The 20,962-nt window shown below is 37.3% G+C and overlaps 1 protein-coding gene and 1 non-coding gene across 2 annotated transcripts; both read left to right on the top strand.

The window, feature by feature from the left end:
- The first annotated feature begins 769 nt into the window (after positions 1-769).
- On the top strand, positions 770-5,044 carry SNRPN (small nuclear ribonucleoprotein polypeptide N). Its single transcript, XM_007949891.2, has 6 exons — positions 770-918; positions 1,847-1,958; positions 2,431-2,583; positions 3,258-3,396; positions 4,744-4,869; positions 5,007-5,044. Exons 1-6 carry the CDS (start codon positions 788-790, stop codon positions 5,042-5,044), a joined length of 699 nt encoding a protein of 232 aa, XP_007948082.2. The 5' UTR covers positions 770-787.
- Positions 5,045-10,780: 5,736 nt separating this feature from the next.
- Positions 10,781-10,854, top strand: LOC122150882. Its single transcript, XR_006163884.1, has one exon. It is a non-coding gene; the product is annotated as a small nucleolar RNA SNORD107 (small nucleolar RNA).
- The last annotated feature ends 10,108 nt before the right edge of the window (positions 10,855-20,962 follow it).

The following is a 20,962-nucleotide window of genomic DNA, read 5'->3' as shown; positions in this document are numbered from 1 at the left end:
CTCCTTGGGTTTCTGAGGTGGTATCACTGAGGAAGTAGATTGCCCAGCCTTCCTTCTGAGGAGTGGCTGATGGGTTTGAACCACCAGCCTTGTAGTTAGCAGTCAAATGCCTTAGGCACTGTGCCACCAGAGCTCCCTGTGGCAGTGAAAAGGATTGTAAATTATTTTGCTTTGAGAAAATACAGGAGAGTTTCTGGTCATGATTATGGTAGTAAGGTATCATCCTGAAGGTAGATTTTAGATCAGATTATAGTAGTGTACCATATTTTAATGCAAATAACACACCCATTCTATGGTTCTTTTGCAAACCATAAAAGCCCATTAAGTGATAGTTTCCTGTTTACATTGTACACCTGTGCACATTATTTATGTGTGCGTGTTATATGTGGAAAATATACTTTGAAAATGCAGAAATGTAGAGTTCAGTTAGTGTAGAGGAAAGTAGTCTAGACAGAGATAAAATAATACTATTAGTAGTACAAACAAAAATGAAAAAATAACAACTTGGAGAGGAGAGAAAAGAGATAGGGTCAATTGTTCTGTAGGATGGTAAGATTTAGATATGAATTGGGAAAGGAAAGAGATTAGAATGAAGGGAACTGGATTCAAATGTAGACTAATATATTGAATGGGTTTGGAGGAAGGGCGGTGGATTTATTAGTGAAAGAAATCAGTCTGAGGTTTGTATGGGAGTGGGCTATCTAGTGGGCTAGAAAACTAGGCTGTGAACAAGTTGATTATTGACTCTTCATCTTACTTCTTGCAGACTGTGGGCAAGAGCAGTAAGATGCTGCAACACATTGACTATAGAATGAGATGTATTCTGCAAGATGGCCGAATCTTCATTGGTACTTTTAAGGCTTTTGACAAGCATATGAACTTGATCCTCTGTGATTGTGATGAGTTCAGGAAGATCAAGTAAGAAAGACCTGTTTGGGTAAAATGCATTCATGCAGAGGCAGTGGTAAACTAAGGCCAGAGCAAGAGGAAGGGATTATAGAGGGTAACTGAAATTAGATGGGAAAACGTGAAAGGTAGGGAAAAAGTATCTAAACCCTGTGTCTCATCTCCAGTTTGTTGCAGGGTCTCACAATGTTAGTCTTTACAGCCACTGAACTATTTCTAACTTGTAAAATTTAGTGATTCATGATCAAACTGTACAAGATGATCAAAATACCAAATTATATATTGTTGACAGACTGGTATCTATGGCAGTCTTTCAGACTGAGGCATATTTGTTGAAATAGAGAATAAAAATTTTTCCTCATGGTTGAGGAATGTGGACGTAATTGGAAGAGTCGGGGCTAGTTCTAGCATTTGTTCAACAGAAACTCTCTTTGTTTTATCTGAATCATTGTGTTCAGTGTTGATTTGTGTCAATCCCCTACCCCTTCTGCTCATTTAGCTGTGTGATATGTCTATTCCCTTACCCTGGTGATGATCACCATGTGCTTCTTGGACCATCTGCTTTGCACCTGTGCTTAGCTACCTTCCCCTTAACAGTGTCCTTGTACTAGGTCATATAGACCACCTTAAAAGGCTTACCATGACATTTTCTTTGCTTTTACAATGAAGAAATTAGTTTTACTGAAGTATAATGTCAAAGGAACATTCTGGAAAGGACTAAGGAGGAAAAGAGGTTTACCTTTTACCCTGCTGTACTCAGCACATTAGCTGAGTCTAAGCGTTAATTTTATCACAGGTCAGTAACTCTTATGTTTAAATGAGCTTCTTGGCATCAGTTATTATCTTAATTTTCACTTCATGATGCATGTGTATTTTATGTAAATATTTCGGTAGGAGAGAGATCCTATTTTACCTCACTAAAATTCACTTCTATTTATAGGCCAAAGAATGCTAAGCAGCCAGAACGTGAAGAAAAGCGAGTTTTGGGTCTGGTGTTGCTGCGTGGGGAGAACTTGGTTTCCATGACTGTAGAAGGGCCACCCCCCAAAGATGTAAGTAAGATGTAGTACAGGATAGAATTTTCACATGTGAAGAACATTACTTTATTGGAGGTATCTGCTACATCAGGGCATAAGAGAAGCACGCTATAGTACATATTTGTTGATTAAATTAGCATTTGATGTTAGTTCTTAGTTCTTTGTATATAGAAGTTTATGAGTTTTCTGAAGAATTATTTTCTGTATTAGGTAATACCTGGATAAGAATAGGAGCTCTGAAATACTTGCTCTTGAAATGGTGATAAAAATACATGTTTTCACAGTATGATAAATGTGCATTTTAGGCATTTTCAGGATGCCTCCATGGTTCATTTGAGTACAGAAGTAGGTTTTGAGGAAAGAGGGGGAGATTATTCCTTTGCTTATAGAACCAGTACGAGATAGGTGGAATGGGAAAAGGGTCGGAAAAGAGTAAATGAATAACATTACAGAAGTTAATTTCAAGCTGTAAACTTCCTTGTTTCAGACTGGCATTGCTCGAGTTCCACTTGCTGGAGCTGCAGGAGGTCCTGGAGTTGGCAGGGCAGCTGGCAGAGGGATACCAGCTGGTGTCCCAATTCCCCAAGCTCCTGCTGGATTAGCAGGACCTGTTCGAGGAGTTGGAGGGCCATCACAACAGGTGAGGAACAAGGAAGAAGTTTTATTTTATTGTAAGGAAGTACCTAGAGTCTAAAACCAAAAAATTTTAAAATCCTGAGTCTACATTGTATATTGTACAAACGGTATATGCTACAGATGGCACTGGGGGAGGGGGAAGGGAGTCAGAACTAGTTACTTAGAGTGAGTAATGACCATCTAAAGTCACCTTAGTAACTTGTCACTATGGTTATAAAGAGAAATATGGATATACTAGGGTTAAGAAGGGAGCTCTGGTAGCATAGTGGCTAAGGCACTTGCCTGCTAACCAGACGGCTGGCGGTTCAAACCCACCAGCCACTCCTCGGAAGGAAGGTTGGGCAATCCTACTTCTGTAGTGATACTGCCTCGGAAACCCAAGGAGGGGTCGCCATGAGTCGGTGCCAACTTGATGGCACACAACAACACAACAACAGGGTTAAGAAAACACAAAAGGATTTATTAGATGAGAAAAGGGCATGTTAGGTTTAAAGAACAATTGTGTCATTGTAGTAAGAGGTTTTTTTTTTTTTTTTTTAAATATAGAAACAACAGGATGAGTGCAAAATTAATACACCCTTTAAGGATTGAATGGGCTATGAGCCCGATTTATTTTCTGTTCTTGAAAAATGTGAAGTACACCTCAGTTTCACTGTCTTTCTGGTCATACCTTCTCAGGTAATGACTCCCCAGGGAAGAGGCACTGTAGCAGCTGCTGCAGTTGCTGCTACTGCCAGCATTGCTGGAGCCCCAACACAGTACCCACCAGGTCGGGGAACCCCATCCCCACCTGTGGGCAGAGCAACTCCACCTCCAGGTAAGGGACTGAACAAGCAATAGTGGATTTTGGTTTTTAAGCAACAGGTTTGGGTCTGTGGTGAGAGTTTGTAGAGTTTTGAGGGAATGAGGGCTAAGGAGGGATATTCTTGCTAAGAAGGTACTATATTAAGTCCCAGAAAAGTACTTAACTAGAAGCATAAGGCCATGCTCCTGTATTTTATGGATACTGGTTTTTTTTTTTTTGTTGTTGTTGTTGTTGTTGTTGGAAACTTGTGATTTGGGTGATATTTTACCGAGCAGATTCATTTACATTCAACAGTTCATACACATTTTGTTCTGTGACATTGATTACATTCCCTGTAGTGTGCCACTTCTCCTCCCATTTCATCCCTGTGTTCCCCTTTATCCTTCTTGCCTGTGCATTCCTGCCTCCTTACCTTTCTTCCTATGCAAATGCTGCCCTTCTGATTTCCCATGGTTGATTGTTCTAAGAGTGGATCTCCCTGGTGTAGTTGTTCATCTCAGAGGCCCATCTATTGTGTGGCTGAGAGTTAAGGTATGGTACTGAGTTCAGTTACAGGCCTCAAGTGTGACTCAGGGTCATAGTCTTGGAGATTCCACCAATCTTTCTCTGACCAGTAAACCTGGTCTTTTTATGATTTTAAATTTTTACTCTACATTATTTCTCTCCCACTCTAATCAGGATCTCCGGTTTTGACCCCTTTCCTAGTGGTTGGCATTGGAGCTGGGCACTATATAGTTCTTCTGGTTTCAGAGTCATATAGGCTGAAGTTCTCATGGTCCATTAGTCCTTTGAACTATTTCCATGCATGTTTCATTTCCTTCACACTTCTTTGCTCAGGATGAGGAAGGACTAATTGTTGCCCCTTAGATGGCCACTCACAATCTTTTAAGACCCAAGTTGTTACTCTCTAAAGTAAGATGTAGAACAGTATTTTTGTATACTGTGTTGTGACAGTTGAGCTTGCAGTCCCCATGACCATGGTCCCCAGCCTGAGACTCACTCCCTCAAGATGCTTAATTGTGGCTAAGAAGTTATCCTAACTTTGCCTCATTAGCTTTATACTGCATATGGACATATTTATAGCATATATAAATACATATGAAGGAATATCATCTGCCAAACCTATGTATGATCTTGAGTGTATTCCCATTCACCCATCCATACCTGATCATCTTAGAATACTGGATTTTTAATAAAAGGTTATCTTGTCTTTTAAGATAGGGGTGGGATACAGAGTTAGGAGCCAAAGAGAAAATGGGTATCTGGGTCCATTTATTTAATAATTATCTTGGGATGAATTCTGTTAATTTAGATTACTTTATTTATCAGGCTTTTATTTCTGTCATTTTCCTTTTACAGGCATTATGGCTCCTCCACCTGGTATGAGACCACCAATGGGCCCACCAATTGGCCTTCCTCCAACTCGAGGGACCCCAATAGGCATGCCCCCTCCAGGAATGAGACCCCCTCCACCAGGAATTAGAGGTGAGCGGGTGCACTAGTGTGCTTTGGATTGCTCAGTTCTAGTGTGGCTAGTGGTGGCAGCCAAGCCCTGAATACAAATATGCTCTTTTTCTAATAGTCTCATGGAATTAGTGTTTTTTTTTTTTTTCTCTTTCTAGGTCCACCTCCCCCAGGAATGCGTCCACCAAGACCCTAGGATATGTTGATCCTTCTTAAGTCACTTTTTTCCTGCATTGCATCCTGTAATACTGTGTAGAGTGTTTGTGAGAATTTTGTCTCCTTTTTGCTGCATTAATATTAGCTAAAAATAAAATACAGCAATTAAACTGCAAGGTACTGTGTATATATATATATATATTTTTTTTGGTGACCCTTGGTTTTGTGGAACTCAGAGTGGGATTTTTCTGCCCTTGAACTTAGAACTCCATTAAATAATTTTCTATTTAGTTCATATGATAAAATGATATCTTGTTTTTGGTTCTTAGCTTGGAACTTTGTGCACTGACTAGTGCTGGTCAATAACCTTTTATAGATAAAGGAACTAATGACCATGAAGATTAAGAAGTCAAGCTAAGATCTATGCTAACATAGTTCATACCATCTTAATCACAGAGAAATGGGAATGTGATGAAAAACCTTCCTATATACCAAGGAAATTGTGGTACTGAATTCACAGATATGCTAAATAATTAGAAGCCCTGGTAGTGTAGTGCCTAAGGCACTTGACTGCTAAACAGAAGGTTGGCGGTTCAAACCCACCAGCCACTCCTTGGAAGGAAGATAGGGCAATCTACTTCCGTAGTGATACTGCCTCGGAAACCCAAGGTGGGGTTGCTATGAGTCGGGTCGGACTTGACAGCACATAACAACAACAACAACAAGCTAAGTAATTAAAACATTTGGAATAGTACTGGCTTCTTTTTCTTGAAAATTTGCTTCAGGTGACCACTTTTTACAGCACCCTAGTGCCTGATGTAGCCATGGTAAGTGATCTGATCCTGGCATACTCATCACTTGAAATCAGTGAGTATTTACTTATCAATAACTGAGAGAAGTACACAGCTTGGGTAGTAGAAGTCAGAAGGATTGCACAATGAAGATAAAGCATTGTGTTACTTACCTTAAAATGTATTTGTTTTGCTATAATACAAATTCTGATTATGTCCAACTATTAGCACTTAATGAGAGCTCTGGTAGCATAATGCCTAAGGCACTTGACTGCTAACCAGAAGGCTGGCGGTTCAAACCCACCAGCCACTCCTCGGAAGGAAGATAGGGCAATCTACTTCCGAAGTGATACTGCCTCGGAAACCCAAGGTGGGGTCGCTATGAGTCGGGTCTGAGTCGATGGCACATAACAACAACAACAACAACAATTAGCACTTAATGAGATATTAGAATTCTTCAGAGAAATATATATTCTCTTCTAGTTAATAGCTAAGGAATGCCTAAGTATCTAGATCCAGTTTTATTGGGTAATTGAATAATGCAGTCATTTTTAAAAGAAAAGCAGAAGATTTTTTGGGGTTTTATTACTAAGGTTTCAGGGTTATTCAATAGGCAATGAGTAAATCACCCATGTTGATTGTAGGAGTTAATTTGTCAAGGACTACAGTTAGAGTTGGTGTTAGCTCCATACTAAACCTAAGGCTGTAGACTGTTTGGGATTGTGCTTTTTCCGGCTGGTGTTGTTTATATACACATTACCTTTTCTGTCTTTTCAGTTACATTCTTGCAAGTGGTGGTCACTCAAAGGGAACTTTGAAACAACTTACAGTTGTTATCAATATTATATCTCCAACAGAGTAGTTTTTAGGATTGTTGGCCACTGACTGTTAGACAAGGAAAATAACATAGGCAAGAATAGATGGTTTTGGAGAATTCGGTAACACAGGTCAAACATCACTTTTTTTTGAGTTTGTGAATGTTAAAAAAAAAAAAAAATTCTGAGATTTCAGCTCCTCGGCCAAGGTATTTTTTTCTACATCTTTTGAGACAGAGCTACTCTGTTAGACAAAATTGACTCATAAGACAAGTAGTTTTGTCTTCTGTATACAGTGTGTGAATCATATCTAAGGAGCTGTGTTTTCTGCTCAGTCTGCTGTGTGAACACTCTTTTCCCAGTGATCTCTGTTACCTGTTTTCATTTTTTGAAAGAAAACGTTATTCCTTGTGTATGTATGTTGGCATATACGGTGCTCAGATTTTGGCACAAGTGAGGATGCATCATACATGAAGAAAACCCATTGTTTATACTTCCTCAACATTGGCCTCTTTTACAGGTTAGAGATGCAAGGGGTTTACTTGTAATGACAATTTCAATTTGTTATGATACCATTCTCAGCATAGACCTTTCTGGAATTTTTTTTCTAACAATTTCTACATGTGTAACTCTGACATTGATCACATTCCTCAAGTTAACCATGGTTGTTGTCCTTTTCCAAATTGTTGTTGAAGCACCATTAACATATGCTCACTGTTCCATAAGCAAATACTCCCCTTTTCCCCTCTCTTCTCCAACTTCAGGTAACCATAAATTTTTGTTTCTAAACATTTGCTTATTTCATGTAAATTAGATCATACAGTATCTGTTCTTTTACAGTTGACTTAGCATAATTTTAAGATTCATTCATGTTCAACTACAATTCCAAAGTCCATACAACATAGTATCAGTTTTTTATAACTGAGTAAGTATGTCATTGTATCATGTACCATGTTTCATTTATGCATTTACCTGTTGATGGATGTTTCAGTTGTTTCACCTTTTGACTATTGTGAATAGTGCTGCTGTGAACATTGATGTACATGTAACTGTTCTTTATTATTATTATTATTACTGTGGTTTTGGTGAAAATTTACAGAGCATATACACTTTCCATATAGTAGTTCACATACACTTTGTATCATGACATTGACCACAATTTACCACAATGCAACATTTCCCCTCTTACTTCCTCCTGATAGTTACCTCTTCCCTGTGTCCATCTCTCCATGCTCTCCTGCACCCTGAGCTGTCTCCCTGTGCATAAGCAGCCCTTCTTTCTCCCATGCTTGTTCTCTCCAAGGAGTATATCTACCTCAGGTAAATGTTCAACTCATATGCCTGTCTATTGTTTGTCTGGAAGCCACAGGCATGGGTTCAATTCCAGACCTGAAGGGCAGCTTGGGACAATAGTCTCAGAGGTTTCACCAGGCTCTATCAGACCAGCAAATGTGCCCCACCCCCCTTTATTTTTTCCAAATGATTTTGAGTTTTGTTACACATCCTTCTCCCTCTCTATCCAGGATCTCCTTCATAGATCCTCTTCCGAGAGGTTGACATTACTAGCTGGGTACCATCTAGTTCTTCTGGGCTCATAGTCATATAGGCTGCAGATCGAATGGTGTACCAGTCACTAGGACTAATTGTTTCCATGAATTTTTGATTATATTCATTCTTCTTTGCTCTGGATAAGGGGAGACCCATAGTTGCATCTAGAAGGCAGCTTGCAAGATTTTAAGATCCCAGTCGCTACTCGCCACAGTAGGAGGTGGAACAATGTTTTGTGTAGTATATTATGCCAATTGAGCTTGATGCCCTCTGCGACTGTGCAAGCCCACAGGTTCAACTACTCAGACCCTCTAGGTAGCTGGCTGTGACCAAGAAGGGACTACAACCTTGCCCCTTGTCAGCTCTACTATACACTGGGGAATTCAGATCATACACATAAAGTTATAGGACCATTGTCTGCCAACCCTATACATGTTCTTGGGTACACTCCCCACTTTATAGATGTACCTAATAGTTCATCCTGTCCACCCATCTATCGTTCACTGACAACGCTGTTCTATATGTGCAAAAGGGTTCATCTTTGTTGTCTGTACTTCCCACGTACCTCTCTATGTCTTTCTCTTCCTCAATACCATTATATCGATCACTCATATTTGGTACATTGCACTTTTCTTAACCCCAAATCGATACTTATCTCTGTCTATCTAACAGTGCATATAACTGTCTTATCTCTTAGTTATATAGCTGGCATTGATATTGCTGGGTCATACGGTAGTTCAGTGTTCAACTTTGAGGAATTACTTAAATGTTTTTGACATTCTACCATTTTATTGTACATTACCAACAGATTCACTATTTCCATCAGCAGTGATTGAAGGGTTCCTGTTTCACTAAACCTTCAACATTTATTGATTTTCATTTTTCCCACTGCCATGCTCATAAAGGATAAGATGGTATTCCATTATAGTTTCTATTTGCATCTCCCTAATGGCTGATGAAGGAGCATTGATAGTCCATTGGTTAAACACTTGGCTGCTAACTGAATGATTGACAGTTTGAACCGACCAGCCACTCCATGGGAGAAAGATGTAGTGGTCTCCTTCCACAGAGATTTACAGCCTTGGAAACTCTATAGCACAATTTTCTTCTGTTCTATATTTCTGCTATGAGATAGAATAAATTTTGCTACAATGGAATAAGAATGACTAATGAACATCCTTTTGTATGCTTTTTGGCCATTTGAATATTCTCTTGGGCCATTTGAATATTCTCTTTTGTGCTTCATGGAATTGTTTTGATAACCTTATTGCTTTTGTGTTAAGTGCTAGAAGATCACTTTGAATAAATATTTTCATGAAATTGTATATAGAGTGTAAAGATATATGTCTTCAAACAACATCAAACTTCAAACATCAAAAACATGAGACTTAATGTATTTTAGAAATTTTTGTATATTCCTGAACTCAAATCAGTATGTGCCTCATCTAAAACATGACAGGCAACAACTTCCTGGTTTCCTAGTATACATTTTTATTAACTGACTCCAAAGCTATGTTGCATATCATATCTGGTATTGTTTTCATTGTGATTTAAATAATACTTTCTAACAGAGCTCTGGTAGCATAGTGCCTAAGACACTTGACTACTAACCAGGAGGCTGGAGGTTCAAACCCACCAGCCACTCCTCGGAAGGAAGGTTGGGCAATCCTACTTCTGTAGTGATAACTGCCTCAGAAACCCAAGGAGGGGTTGCTAGGAGTCGAGGCTAACTCGATGGCAAATAACAACAACAAAAACAACAACAGAATTCTGAGATACAGTAGTTATGCTAAGTTAGGGTCGCTATGAGTTGGAGCTGACTTGATGGCATCTGACAACAACATGTTAAAAGTTGGTTTTGAAGTCTTTGTGGTATTCTGTGTTAATATGATAGAAAAACTGAGGTTGGTAGAAAAAATTTCTAAGTTGCTTAGGCATCCTCCATCTTATGATAGTCATTGGTCCTTAATCATGCAATCCTGTCAGTGTTTAAGAGTCTTGTAATTAATGGACTGATGTTTTCATTCTTTATAAAATTGTAATATAACATTATAGTTGGGAACAGTTTACATAGATAATTATTTTATAAGAGTGAATTTTGTCTGGAATTGTCTTAATCTTTTTTTCAAGATCATAAAGAACACTTTATTCACTTCAAATAAAATCTATATTGATTTCCACAAGTAATCATTTACAGCCTTTATTATGTCAATAGATGTAATGTTAAAGTGTAGCACATCCAACTAATTCATGTGTGCATTTTATTCCCTTTAATACTGGCCATACACATAATATTCAGTATATGCATTTTATTAAATAAATCAAAGCATATAATCCTGGGTTTCCTGTAATGGGAGAATGACATCTGATTCTAAAACAGGATATATGTGTGTTGGAACTTTTTCAGTCTGATGTGATGTCCTTTTGCCAACTAGGTAATGACTCTGAAGGGAGAGAGAATCTAAGCACTGAATTTGCTGACCTATCATCAGTGTGGGTCCGACTCAATAGTGTCCCAGTAAGGTCATATTAACAACATTTAGGACAGAAACATTAATAACTCCAGGTAAAATAACCTTGTAATAAAAGCTAAGTGTATTTACATTGCAGAGGACTTGGCTGTGTTCATGATGACAGTGGACCTTATCTGAACATAATGATTTTAAAATTAGAGCTTAAAATAATACTCTGAAATCCAGTCAATGTGCCTCACTAGACTTTTCAAAGCATGTTATACTTAACATGGCTTGACTTGTGGAAACTTTGAATACTCAAAAATGGCTGATGTGACATCGTACTTTGTCAGTTCCTCAAATAACTTTCTTTTTCTTTTTATAAGTACTCTAACCTAATATATATTTTTCTTTTTTTCCTGAACTTTATATCTTATTGAAACCAAAACAGATGCTTCCTTGGATCCAGAAAGCACACACATTTGATATGGAAACATGGACATGTCCCTTCCTAACATGTTGACTACTACCACTTGGATCAAAAAATGAGTGCCAGAGCTGTAGGGTATTAAGGAATATCCAGCAAGGAAAGAAACTAATATTTGTGGAATATATGGAATGTAATGAGTATGGTAAGTGCCTCCCCATGGATATTTGTTTGGAGGACAATTTTTTTTGTGTGTGTTGTTCAGCTGTCTGCTGTTAATCAACTGATAAAGAGCCTGCCACACATTAGATTTTTAAGAAATACTAAATGAATGAATGTGACAGTATTACTAAGTTTTTAGATATTTAACAGTTATTTCCGTATGGTGGAATATCTGTGATTAGAAGTCTAGCCTATCTGATACCTAACCCCATAAACTCATACTCTAAAGTAGTCACTCATTTCCAAATAGTGGCTGGCCAAATGATTTCATATATTTGTCAGCATTCATTGTAGTGATACCAAGTACCTTGTCATGAAATTTGCAATGCATTTGTGGGGATAAATTTTAGGTTATTTTATTTTTGGTGAAAATATGTACAATAAAATACACATAACCAGTTCAACAACAATTTTTGTGTGTACAATTTGGTGACATAAGTTAAATTCTTCAGGTTTTGCCACCTTTCTCTCCTTTTACAAATTATTTCACCATTATTAGCATAAAATCACTGTTCCCTAAGCTTTTGTGAGTTTCATCACATAAAGATAATTCTTAAAAAGAATACAATACTCAAGGCAAACATTCTTTACTATTTTAATTATTATTTTGTTTAAAGATAACTTCGGAGATAGTTTTAGTTTAACATTTAAGGATTTCCTCAGGGCAATAATTCTGGGATTCATCCAGCATCAATGACTCTAGAAATTCTGGATTACATGAAAATTTTACATTCTGTTCACATTTTTCCTCTCATTTGATCAGGATTCTATACAACTTTGATCAAAATGATTAAAACCCACAGTTGCACCTAGATGGCTGCTTGCTAATGGTAGCCAAGTGCCATCTGGTTCTAGTCTCATGAGAGGAGGTAGTTGTTCATGGATGTAATTAGCCATGCATTCCAATTCTCTCTCAATTCTTGGTCCTTCTTCCTGTGCTTCTCCACCCAAAATATAGACAATTGTTATCTCTTGGGTGGCTGCTGACAAACTTTTAAGAATCCCCCGCCCCCAGGAAAAAAAAAAAAAAAAAACACTCACTCCCCTCGAGTCCATTGGATTCATAGTGACCCCTCCTTGGGATTCAGAGGCAGTATCTCTGCAGAAGTAGATTGCCCATGCCTTAGGCGCTGTGTCAGCAGAGCTCCTGTTAAGACCCCAGACAGTGTACAAGAAACTGTGAGGTACAATACAATCGCTAAAGTCAATGTTAGGCCAGTTAACTGGAATATTCTATGAAACCATAACCATAAAATTTTGTACCAAGAAAACAAATCCCTTGAGGTATTCATGTTGTACAACCTTTACCTTTAATGCCAGATTTCCCATCACCATAAACAGAAAATCACTGCTTCTGAACAATGGCTCATACTCTCAGTGTTAGTCTTTATTTTTTTTTTTAAATAATAATACTTTATTATATTTTGGTGATAATCTGTGCAGCAAATTAGGTTCTTATGTAACAATCTGTAAGAAATTGTTCAGTGACATTGATCACATTTTTACAATGTGTCAACATTCTCATTATTTCCATTTTGATTTTTCCATTTCCATTAATCTGGTTCTCCTTTTCTCCCATAGCTTCTCATCTTTGCTTTAGAATAAATATTGACTGTTCAAACTCACAGATGATTTTTTTAAAAATTTGTAATTGTGATTTGGATGAAAGTTTACAGAGCAAATTCATCTTCCCTACAGCAGTTCATACACACTTTGTCCCATGACATTGACTGCAATCTACCACAGTGCAACAGCTGTCTTCCCAGTTCCTTGCCATAGTTACCTCTTCCCTGCGTCCTTCCCTCCTAGACACTCCTGCCCCCCAAGCTGTCTCCACGTGCATACACAGCCCTTCTATTCTCCCATGATGGGTCTTTCCAAAAAATTATCTACCTACCTAATGTAAATGTTCAGTTCATGTAACTGTCTTTTGTTTTGCTGGAAACCACAGGAGTAGGTAGAGTTCCAGACCTGATGGGCAGATAGGGGCCCAGTCTCAGGGGTTCCACCAGGCTCTATCACAACAGTAAACGTGGTGCTTTATGATTTTGAGTTTTGTTCACCTTGTTCTCCCACTAAATCCAGCATCTCCTGCATAGATCTGCCTCCACGTGGTTGACAGTGGTAGCTGGACACCATCTACTTCTTCTGGCCTCATAGTCATATAGGTTGAGGACTGCATGGTGTACCAGTCTCTTGGATTAATTATTTCCATGTGTCTGTGGTTATCTTCATTCTTTTTTTGCTCTAGATGAGGAGAGACCCACAGTTACACCTAGATGGCTGCTTGCTAGCTTTTAAGCTCCCAGTCGCTGCTCTACAAAGTAGGATGTGGAGCAATTTTTTTGTGTAGTATGTTACGCCAGTTGAACTCGATGTCCCCTGTGACCATGGTCCTGAGCACACAGGTTCAATTACTCGCTCCCTCCAGGTGGCTGGCTGTGACCAAGAAGTGACTACAACCTTGTCCCTTGTTGGCTCTACTATATACCTGGATTTTATTACAGAACATACAAATACACTAGTAGAAGTAATGTCTGCCAACCCTATACATGGTCATGGGCACACTGCCCCCTGCATAGACATGACTAATCATTCCGCCTGTCCAGCCATCTGTCCACCTGTATATCAATGTTTGCCATTGTAGATGATTTTTAAAGTAACAGCATATTTATTCATGGGTCATATTGTTTATTTTATGAGCCAATCTGTTATTTAGCTGAAAGGTGACTTCCAGGAATCACCTAGCTGATAGTCTGTGGGTTCCTCTAGTAGTCTCACAAGTCCAGTAAGTTGACCTTTTCATAATTTGTTTTTTGTTCTATGTTTTTCTTTTATTCTACTAGTGTTTGTCTAATGTGTCCCCAGTGACTATGGTGAGGCGTGGTAGCTGGACACCATCTAGTTCTTCTGGTCTCAGGATAGATGAGGTCATGGTTCATGTAGGCTCTTAGACCTGTAGAACTGTAGACTAGTTGCTTATTTGATTCTTTGGTTTCCTTCTATCTCTTTTGCTCCAGACTATAGAGACCAATAGTTATATCACAGATGTCTGCCTGTAACCTTTTAAGATCCCAGATACTACTCACCAAAATAGAATATAGAGCATAAAACTTTATGAACTTATGCCAATTGAATCAGTTGTCCCATGACACTATGGTCCTAAGTCTTCAAACCCAGTAAACCAATCCCATAAGGTGTTTAAGAAGTTTCCATAACTATATCCCCTATGTGCTTGTTATATATATTAATATATATGTAGCATGCACATACATGTATATATATATATATATATATATATATATATATATGTATGCCTATAGATACAACTGTACATACACATATCTACATATACACATATGCATATATACTTATATAGTAAAACATATATTTGGTGGTTCCTGTGGTTGCAAAATTGTGTATGTTATAGCATTTACCTAAAATGCCCCTTAATCTTAAATACTTCTTAGTGACATCATTTACCTTGGTCAGGTTGTACACACACAACCTGTATTTGGTGTTACCTTTTACATCACCAAAAATACCAAGAGTCTATTATCTAGAGAGTGATTCCCACATCCTCCCCTTCCTATCCCTGGTAATGGTGTTGTTGTTATTTGCCATTGAGTCGGCCCCGACTCATAGTGACCCCTCCTTGGGTCCGAGGCAGTATCACTACAGAAGTAGGAATGCCCAACCTTCCTTCCGAGGAGTGGCTGGTGGGTTTGAACCGCCAGCCTTCTGGTTAGCAGTCAAGTGCCTTAGGAACTATGCTACATGCTGTCAAAATATATGGAAGAATCTAGAGGAGTTTATGTTCAGTGCCATAAGTCAATCACAAAATAACAAACAACTGTATTACCTCAATTTTATAAAAATACAAGAATAAGTATAAATACAGAAACTAATGTTCATTGGTGGTTATCAGGGATAGGAAGGGGAGGATGTGGGACTCACTCTCTAGATAGTAGACACTTGGTATTTTTGGTGATGAAAAAGGTAACACCAAATACAGGTTATATGTGTACAACCTGACCAAGGTAAATGATGTCACTAAGAAGTATATAAGATTAAGGGGCATTTTAGGTAAATTCTATAACATACACAATATGTGTGTGTATGTATACATCTGTATACATACACATACATATGTATGTATACATATGCACACACACACCACATTTTGTTTATCCATTCATCTGTTGATAGCATGTAGGTTATTTCCATCTTTTTCCTGTTGTGGAATGTGCTGCAATGAACCTAGGTGTGCATATATCTGTACCTTTAATAGTGGATCTCTGGGGTGTATACAGGAATCTCTGGTAGCATAGTGCCTAAGGCATTTGACTGCTAACCAGAAGGCTGGAGATTCAAACCCACCAGCCATTCCTCGGAAGGAAGGTTGAGCAATCTACTTCTGTAATGATACCGCGTTCTGAAACTCAAGAACGAGTCACTATGAATCAGGTTCAACTTGACGGCAGTGAGTTTGGTTTTTGGTTTTTTAGGGTGTATACCAAAATTCCTGGATTATAAAAGGTAGTTCTTTCTCTAGTTTTTTGAGAAAGCACCATGCTGCTTTCCATAGTGGTTATGCCATTTAACAGTCTTCCTAGCAGTGGAGAAGGGTTCTGATCTCTCCACACCCTCACCAACATTTGTTATTTTCTGTTTTTTAAGTCAATGCAAGAATGTGTTAGTATCTTACTGTGGTTTTGATTTGCGTCTCTAATGGCTAATGATCTTGAACATCTTTTTCATGTGTGTGTTGGCTTCTTGAATGTTCTCTTTGGTAAAGTGTCTGTTCATGTCCTTTGCCTATATTTTAATTGGTTTGTTTGTATTTCTGTTGTTGAAATATGGAAGTTTTCTATATATTTTAGAGATTAGTCCTTAATATGATATGTCATTTCTGAAGATTGTTGTGTAGTTTGTGTTTTTACTCATTTGATGAAGTCTTTTGATGAGCATACAAACTTTAAAATTTTTAAGAGGAACAGCCTTCTGCTGTTTTTGCATTTATAATTGTGTTTGATAGTTTATTTATTTATTTATTTTTACAAAGGATTGCGTCCCTTTGTTTTCTTCTAAGAACTTTATAGTTTTAGTTTTAACATTCAAGTTTTTGATTCATTTTGAGTTAATTTTTGCGTATGGTGTGAGATATGGCCTTCATTTATCTGCAAGTGGATATCCAGTTGTGCACCATTTTTCAGCAATCTCTTTGCTGGTGTATAGGAATCCAACTGATTTTTGGATGTTGATCTTGTATCCTGCCATGATGCTAAATCTCTCAATTAGCTCCAGTAGATTTTTGGCTGAATCTCTTGGGTTTTCTAGATATAGGATCATATCAATAGCAAATAGGCATAGTTTGACTTCTTCCTTACCAATTTGGATGTCTTTGATTTCCCTTTCTTGCCTTATTTCCCTGGCCAGGACTTCCAATACAATGTTGAATAGAAGTGATGATAGAGAGCATCCTCGTCTGTCTCCTGTTCACAAGGGGACTGGTTTCAGTTTGCCTCCATTGAGAATAATGTTGGCCATTGGTTTTGCATATATGCCCTTTATTATGTTGAATAGTGTCCCTTCTATTCTCATTTTGCTGAGAGTTTTGATCAGGAATGCGTGTTGTGTTTTATCAAATGTCTTTTTTGCATTAGTTGATATGAGCATGTGGTTCTTTTCCTTTGTTCTATTTATGTATTGGATGGCATTGATTGGTTTTCTAATGTTGAAACATCCTTGCATACCTGGTGTGAATCCCACTTAGTCATAATGTATTATTTTTTGGATATGCTGTTAGAGTCTATTTCTTAGAATTTTGTTGAAGATTTTTGCATGTATATTCATGAGAGATATTGGTCTGCAGTTTTCCTTTTTAGTGATGTTTTTGCCTGGTTTGGGTATCAAGGTTGTGCTTACTTCATAAAATGAATTTGGAAGGATTCCATCCTTTTTTATGTGTTATGTAACTATGTAATAGTTTAAGTAGGATTGGTTTCAGTTCTCTGAACATTTAGTAGAATTCTCCAGTGAAACTGTCTGGGCCAGGACTTTCTTTTTGTTAGTAATTTTTTTTTTTTTATGACCTGTTAAGTTTCTTCTTTTGTTATGGATCTGTTCAACTTTTCCACTTTGGTTTGTGTTTGTGTAGGTAAGTAGTGTATTTCTAGAAATCTGTCCATTTCTTTTAGATTCTCAAATTTGTTGGAGCACAGTTCTCATAGTATCCTGATATTATCCATTTTATTTCAGTTGGTTCTGTTGGATGTCCAAAATTTGTTTCTTATTCTTGTTATTTGTATTTGTATTCTTTGTCCCTTTTCCTTTGTTAAATTTGCCAGTGGTTTGTCAATTTTATTAATCTTTTCAGAAAACCACTTCTAGTCTTGTTAATTTTTTTTTCAGTTGTCTTTTTGTTTTCTGTTTCATTTATTTCTACTTGAATCTTTATTTTTTCCTTTCTTCTGGTGACTGTAGATTTTTCTTACTGATCTTTTTCTAATTGTTGGAGATGTTGGTGTAAGGTGCTGATTTTGGCTCTTTCTTCTTTTCTGATGTGCACATTTATTGCTATAAATTGTCCTCTGATCACTATTTTTGCTGTGTCCCAAAGATTTTGGCATGTTCTGTTTTCATTTTTGTTTGATTCAAGGAATTTTTTAATTTATTTTTTATTTCTTCTATTATCCAGTTGTTCATAAGGAGGGTGTTGTTCAGTTTCCATGTGTTTGCTCTTTTTCTGATGATCTTCCTATTTTTTTATTTCTAATGTTATAGCCTTGTGATCTGAGAAGATGCTTTTCAGTCTTTCAACAACAACAACAACAACGGGACTTGCTTTATGGCTTACTATATGGTCTATCCTGGAGAGTATTCCATGTGCACTGGAAAAGAATGTGTATTGTGCTCTTGTGGGTGAAGTGTTCTGTAGATGTCTATAAGGTCAAGTTGGTGGATTATAGTGCTTAATTCTTATGAATCTTTGTTGAGTTTCTTTCCAGTTGTTCCATCATTCATTGAAAGTGGTATATTAAAGTCTCCTGCTATGACTGTGGAGTCATCTATTTGCCTTTTCAATTCTGTTAAAGTCTGATTTATGTATTTTGGGGCTCTTTCATTGGGTCCATAGATATTTATTATGGTTATATTATGGTTATGGTTATATCTTCAATTGATCTTTAATCATTATGTAATGTTCTTCCTAAACTGTTAGAGTGGTTTTTGTCTTAAAGTCAGTTTTATCAGAAATTAATATTGCCACTCCTGCTCTTTTTTGGTTGCCATTTGCTTGATGTATCTTTTTTCAACCTTAGAATTTTAGTCTGTTTTTGTCTTTGTCTATAACGTGTGTCTCCTGTAGACAGCATATTGATGGGTTATATTTTCTTATCCCTTCTGCAACTCTCTTGTCTCTTGAGTGGTGAATTTAATCCATTGGTATTCAGTGTAATTATTGACAAGTATGAATTGATTTTGCTGTCATTTTGTTATGTTTTTCTTTGTTGTGTTCCTGATTTCTTTGTTCCATGTAATTTTCTGTCCTGAGCTAATTTTGTTTATGAGTCATGTTATCATTTCCTTTGTTGCTTTTGTTTTAGTATTCACTAAATATTTGTGCTTGTCTTCTTTTTTAATTTTGATGTGAAGGTTTATCATTTTTCTTTGAGGTTACCCTGTGATTTATCATTTTCTCCCCAAGTTTAGAGCTGTCCATTCCATCTTGCAACTCTTTTGACTTCCTCATCATTTAGTTCTGTAACCACACTATTTTTTCCCCTCTTTTTGGTTTGTAGTTTTCTCATATGCCAATTGATGTCTCTGGTTCCCTGTTTACAATTTCATAATCTTATTTTACTTTGAATACTTCCATAAGTGGGTTGGTTTCTGGGTTATGTCATCTTGTGTATTAATGGTTGGTTATTGTTTGCTATTATTGGTTCTCTATTCAAAGGACTCCCTTTAGTATCTCTTGTAAGGTTGGTCTGGTTTTAACAAATTTAATTAATTTCTGTTTATCTGGAAGGGTCCTAATTTCACCATCATATTTGAGGTACAGTTTTGCTGGGTATATAATTCTTAGTTGGAAATTTTTCTCTTTTAGGGTTGTTCTAGTTACCTAGTGCCTCTCTGATAAGAATATACCATAAATGGATGGCCTTAACAAACAAGAGTTTATTGTCTCAGAGTTTGAAGGATTTAAGTCCAAGTTCAGAGTGCCAGGCTCTGAGGGCTGTGTGAAAGCCCCTCAACTTTGTGCTTCATTTCTGCCTCTTGGTCCTGGCCCACTGAAGCTAGAGACATCTCTTCACTTAGACAGCTACTGACTGCTGAGGCTAGCGAGCCCAAGGTCGACAAATAAAATAGAACAGTCCCTATGTTACCAAACCACATGGCAGGCCATTAATTCAAGTCCATTGTAAGTCCCAAAGTCAGCAGAGCATAGCAGGCTACTGAACAACAACATGGCTAAATGCAGGGTCCAAGTGTGCCATAAGCTAGAGACCATTCTCCAAGACTTCTCTTTATATACAGGAAGCAGACCACATCCCTAGGGCAGCTACTCAGCTGCTCACAGTAAATTCCTTCATGGAGTTACCAGTCTCATCATGGGGAGTACTACATCCAGGTGCACAGCCGCTCAACCAATGCGAGCCAAGTTGACACACAAACTTAACTACCACGGGTTTTATATATATATATATATATACACACACATATACATATACATATACATATATATATATATATACATACATACATACATACATACATATATATATATATATATATATATATACACCATCACATCATTGCCTTCTTGCCTGCATGGTTTCTTCTGAGAAATCAGAACTTAGACTTATTGGTTGTCTTTTATAGATAACTTCCTTTTTCCCATGCTGCTTTCAGGATGCTTTCTTTGTCTTTGGTTTTGGTGAGTTTGATGATGATCTGTTGGTGATTTTCTTTTGGGGTCTATCCTGTTTGGGGTTCTTTGGACTTCCTGAATGGATATATTCTCATCTTTCATCATATCATGGATGTTCTATTCCAGCAAAAGGGACAATTTTCTTTGTAGTTTTATTTTTCTGATCCTGTTCTGGAATTCCTATTGCACATAGGTTATTTCTTTTGATTGTATCTCACATGAATCTTAGGGTTTCTTCATTTTGTTTTGATATTTTTTATGATTGATCCTTTTCTAAAGAATTATTCAGGTATTTTTCCTCAATCTGATTAATTCTGTGTTTCATTGATTCTATTCTTCTTTCCCCTTTCAATGTGTTATCTGTTTCTGAGAATTTAGTATTAATCTTCCGGATTTCTATCTGTAGATTTTGTATCATTTCTAATTTTTCATTTATTTTGTCATTTTGTTCTTACATTATCTTCTGAAATTACTCTAGGATTTTGTCTGTGTTTTCCTTGATCTTTCTCTCACTCTGCTGAAGGTATCTCAATATAATTCTTTTTAATAATAAAAAGGATGGAAAAAAAAGTTAAGAATAAAAGTGAACAAACAAACTAAAAAAAGAAAAAAATCTGGGTGGGACAGGGCAGGCCACCCAGACTCTGTCAGAGGACACAGACTGGGATGGAATTCCTGCCAGCCTAGAAGGTGGGTGTAAGTGAGGGATGGCTGGACCTCCGTTCACCAAGTGAGGAGTGGGGTATAAGAGTAATAAAGGGAATATT

The sequence above is a fragment of the Orycteropus afer genome, unplaced genomic scaffold (assembly GCF_000298275.1).
Source record: "Orycteropus afer afer isolate SDZICR_OR568_19922 unplaced genomic scaffold, OryAfe1.0 scaffold00256, whole genome shotgun sequence".
In the NCBI taxonomy this organism is placed as follows: Eukaryota; Metazoa; Chordata; class Mammalia; order Tubulidentata; family Orycteropodidae; genus Orycteropus; species Orycteropus afer.
Note: the sequence above shows the minus strand (reverse complement) of the source record. Positions and strands in the feature narration are given on the sequence as shown.

Bases quoted from the DNA above. Each gene is read 5' to 3' on its own strand.
- SNRPN (XM_007949891.2), top strand. From the start codon at position 788: ATGCTGCAACACATTGACTATAGAATGAGATGTATTCTGCAAGATGGC. The intron at 1,959-2,430 runs GTAAGTAAGATG...TCCTTGTTTCAG, and splicing joins AAGGGCCACCCCCCAAAGAT to ACTGGCATTGCTCGAGTTCC. The intron at 4,870-5,006 runs GTGAGCGGGTGC...TTCTCTTTCTAG, and splicing joins CCCTCCACCAGGAATTAGAG to GTCCACCTCCCCCAGGAATG.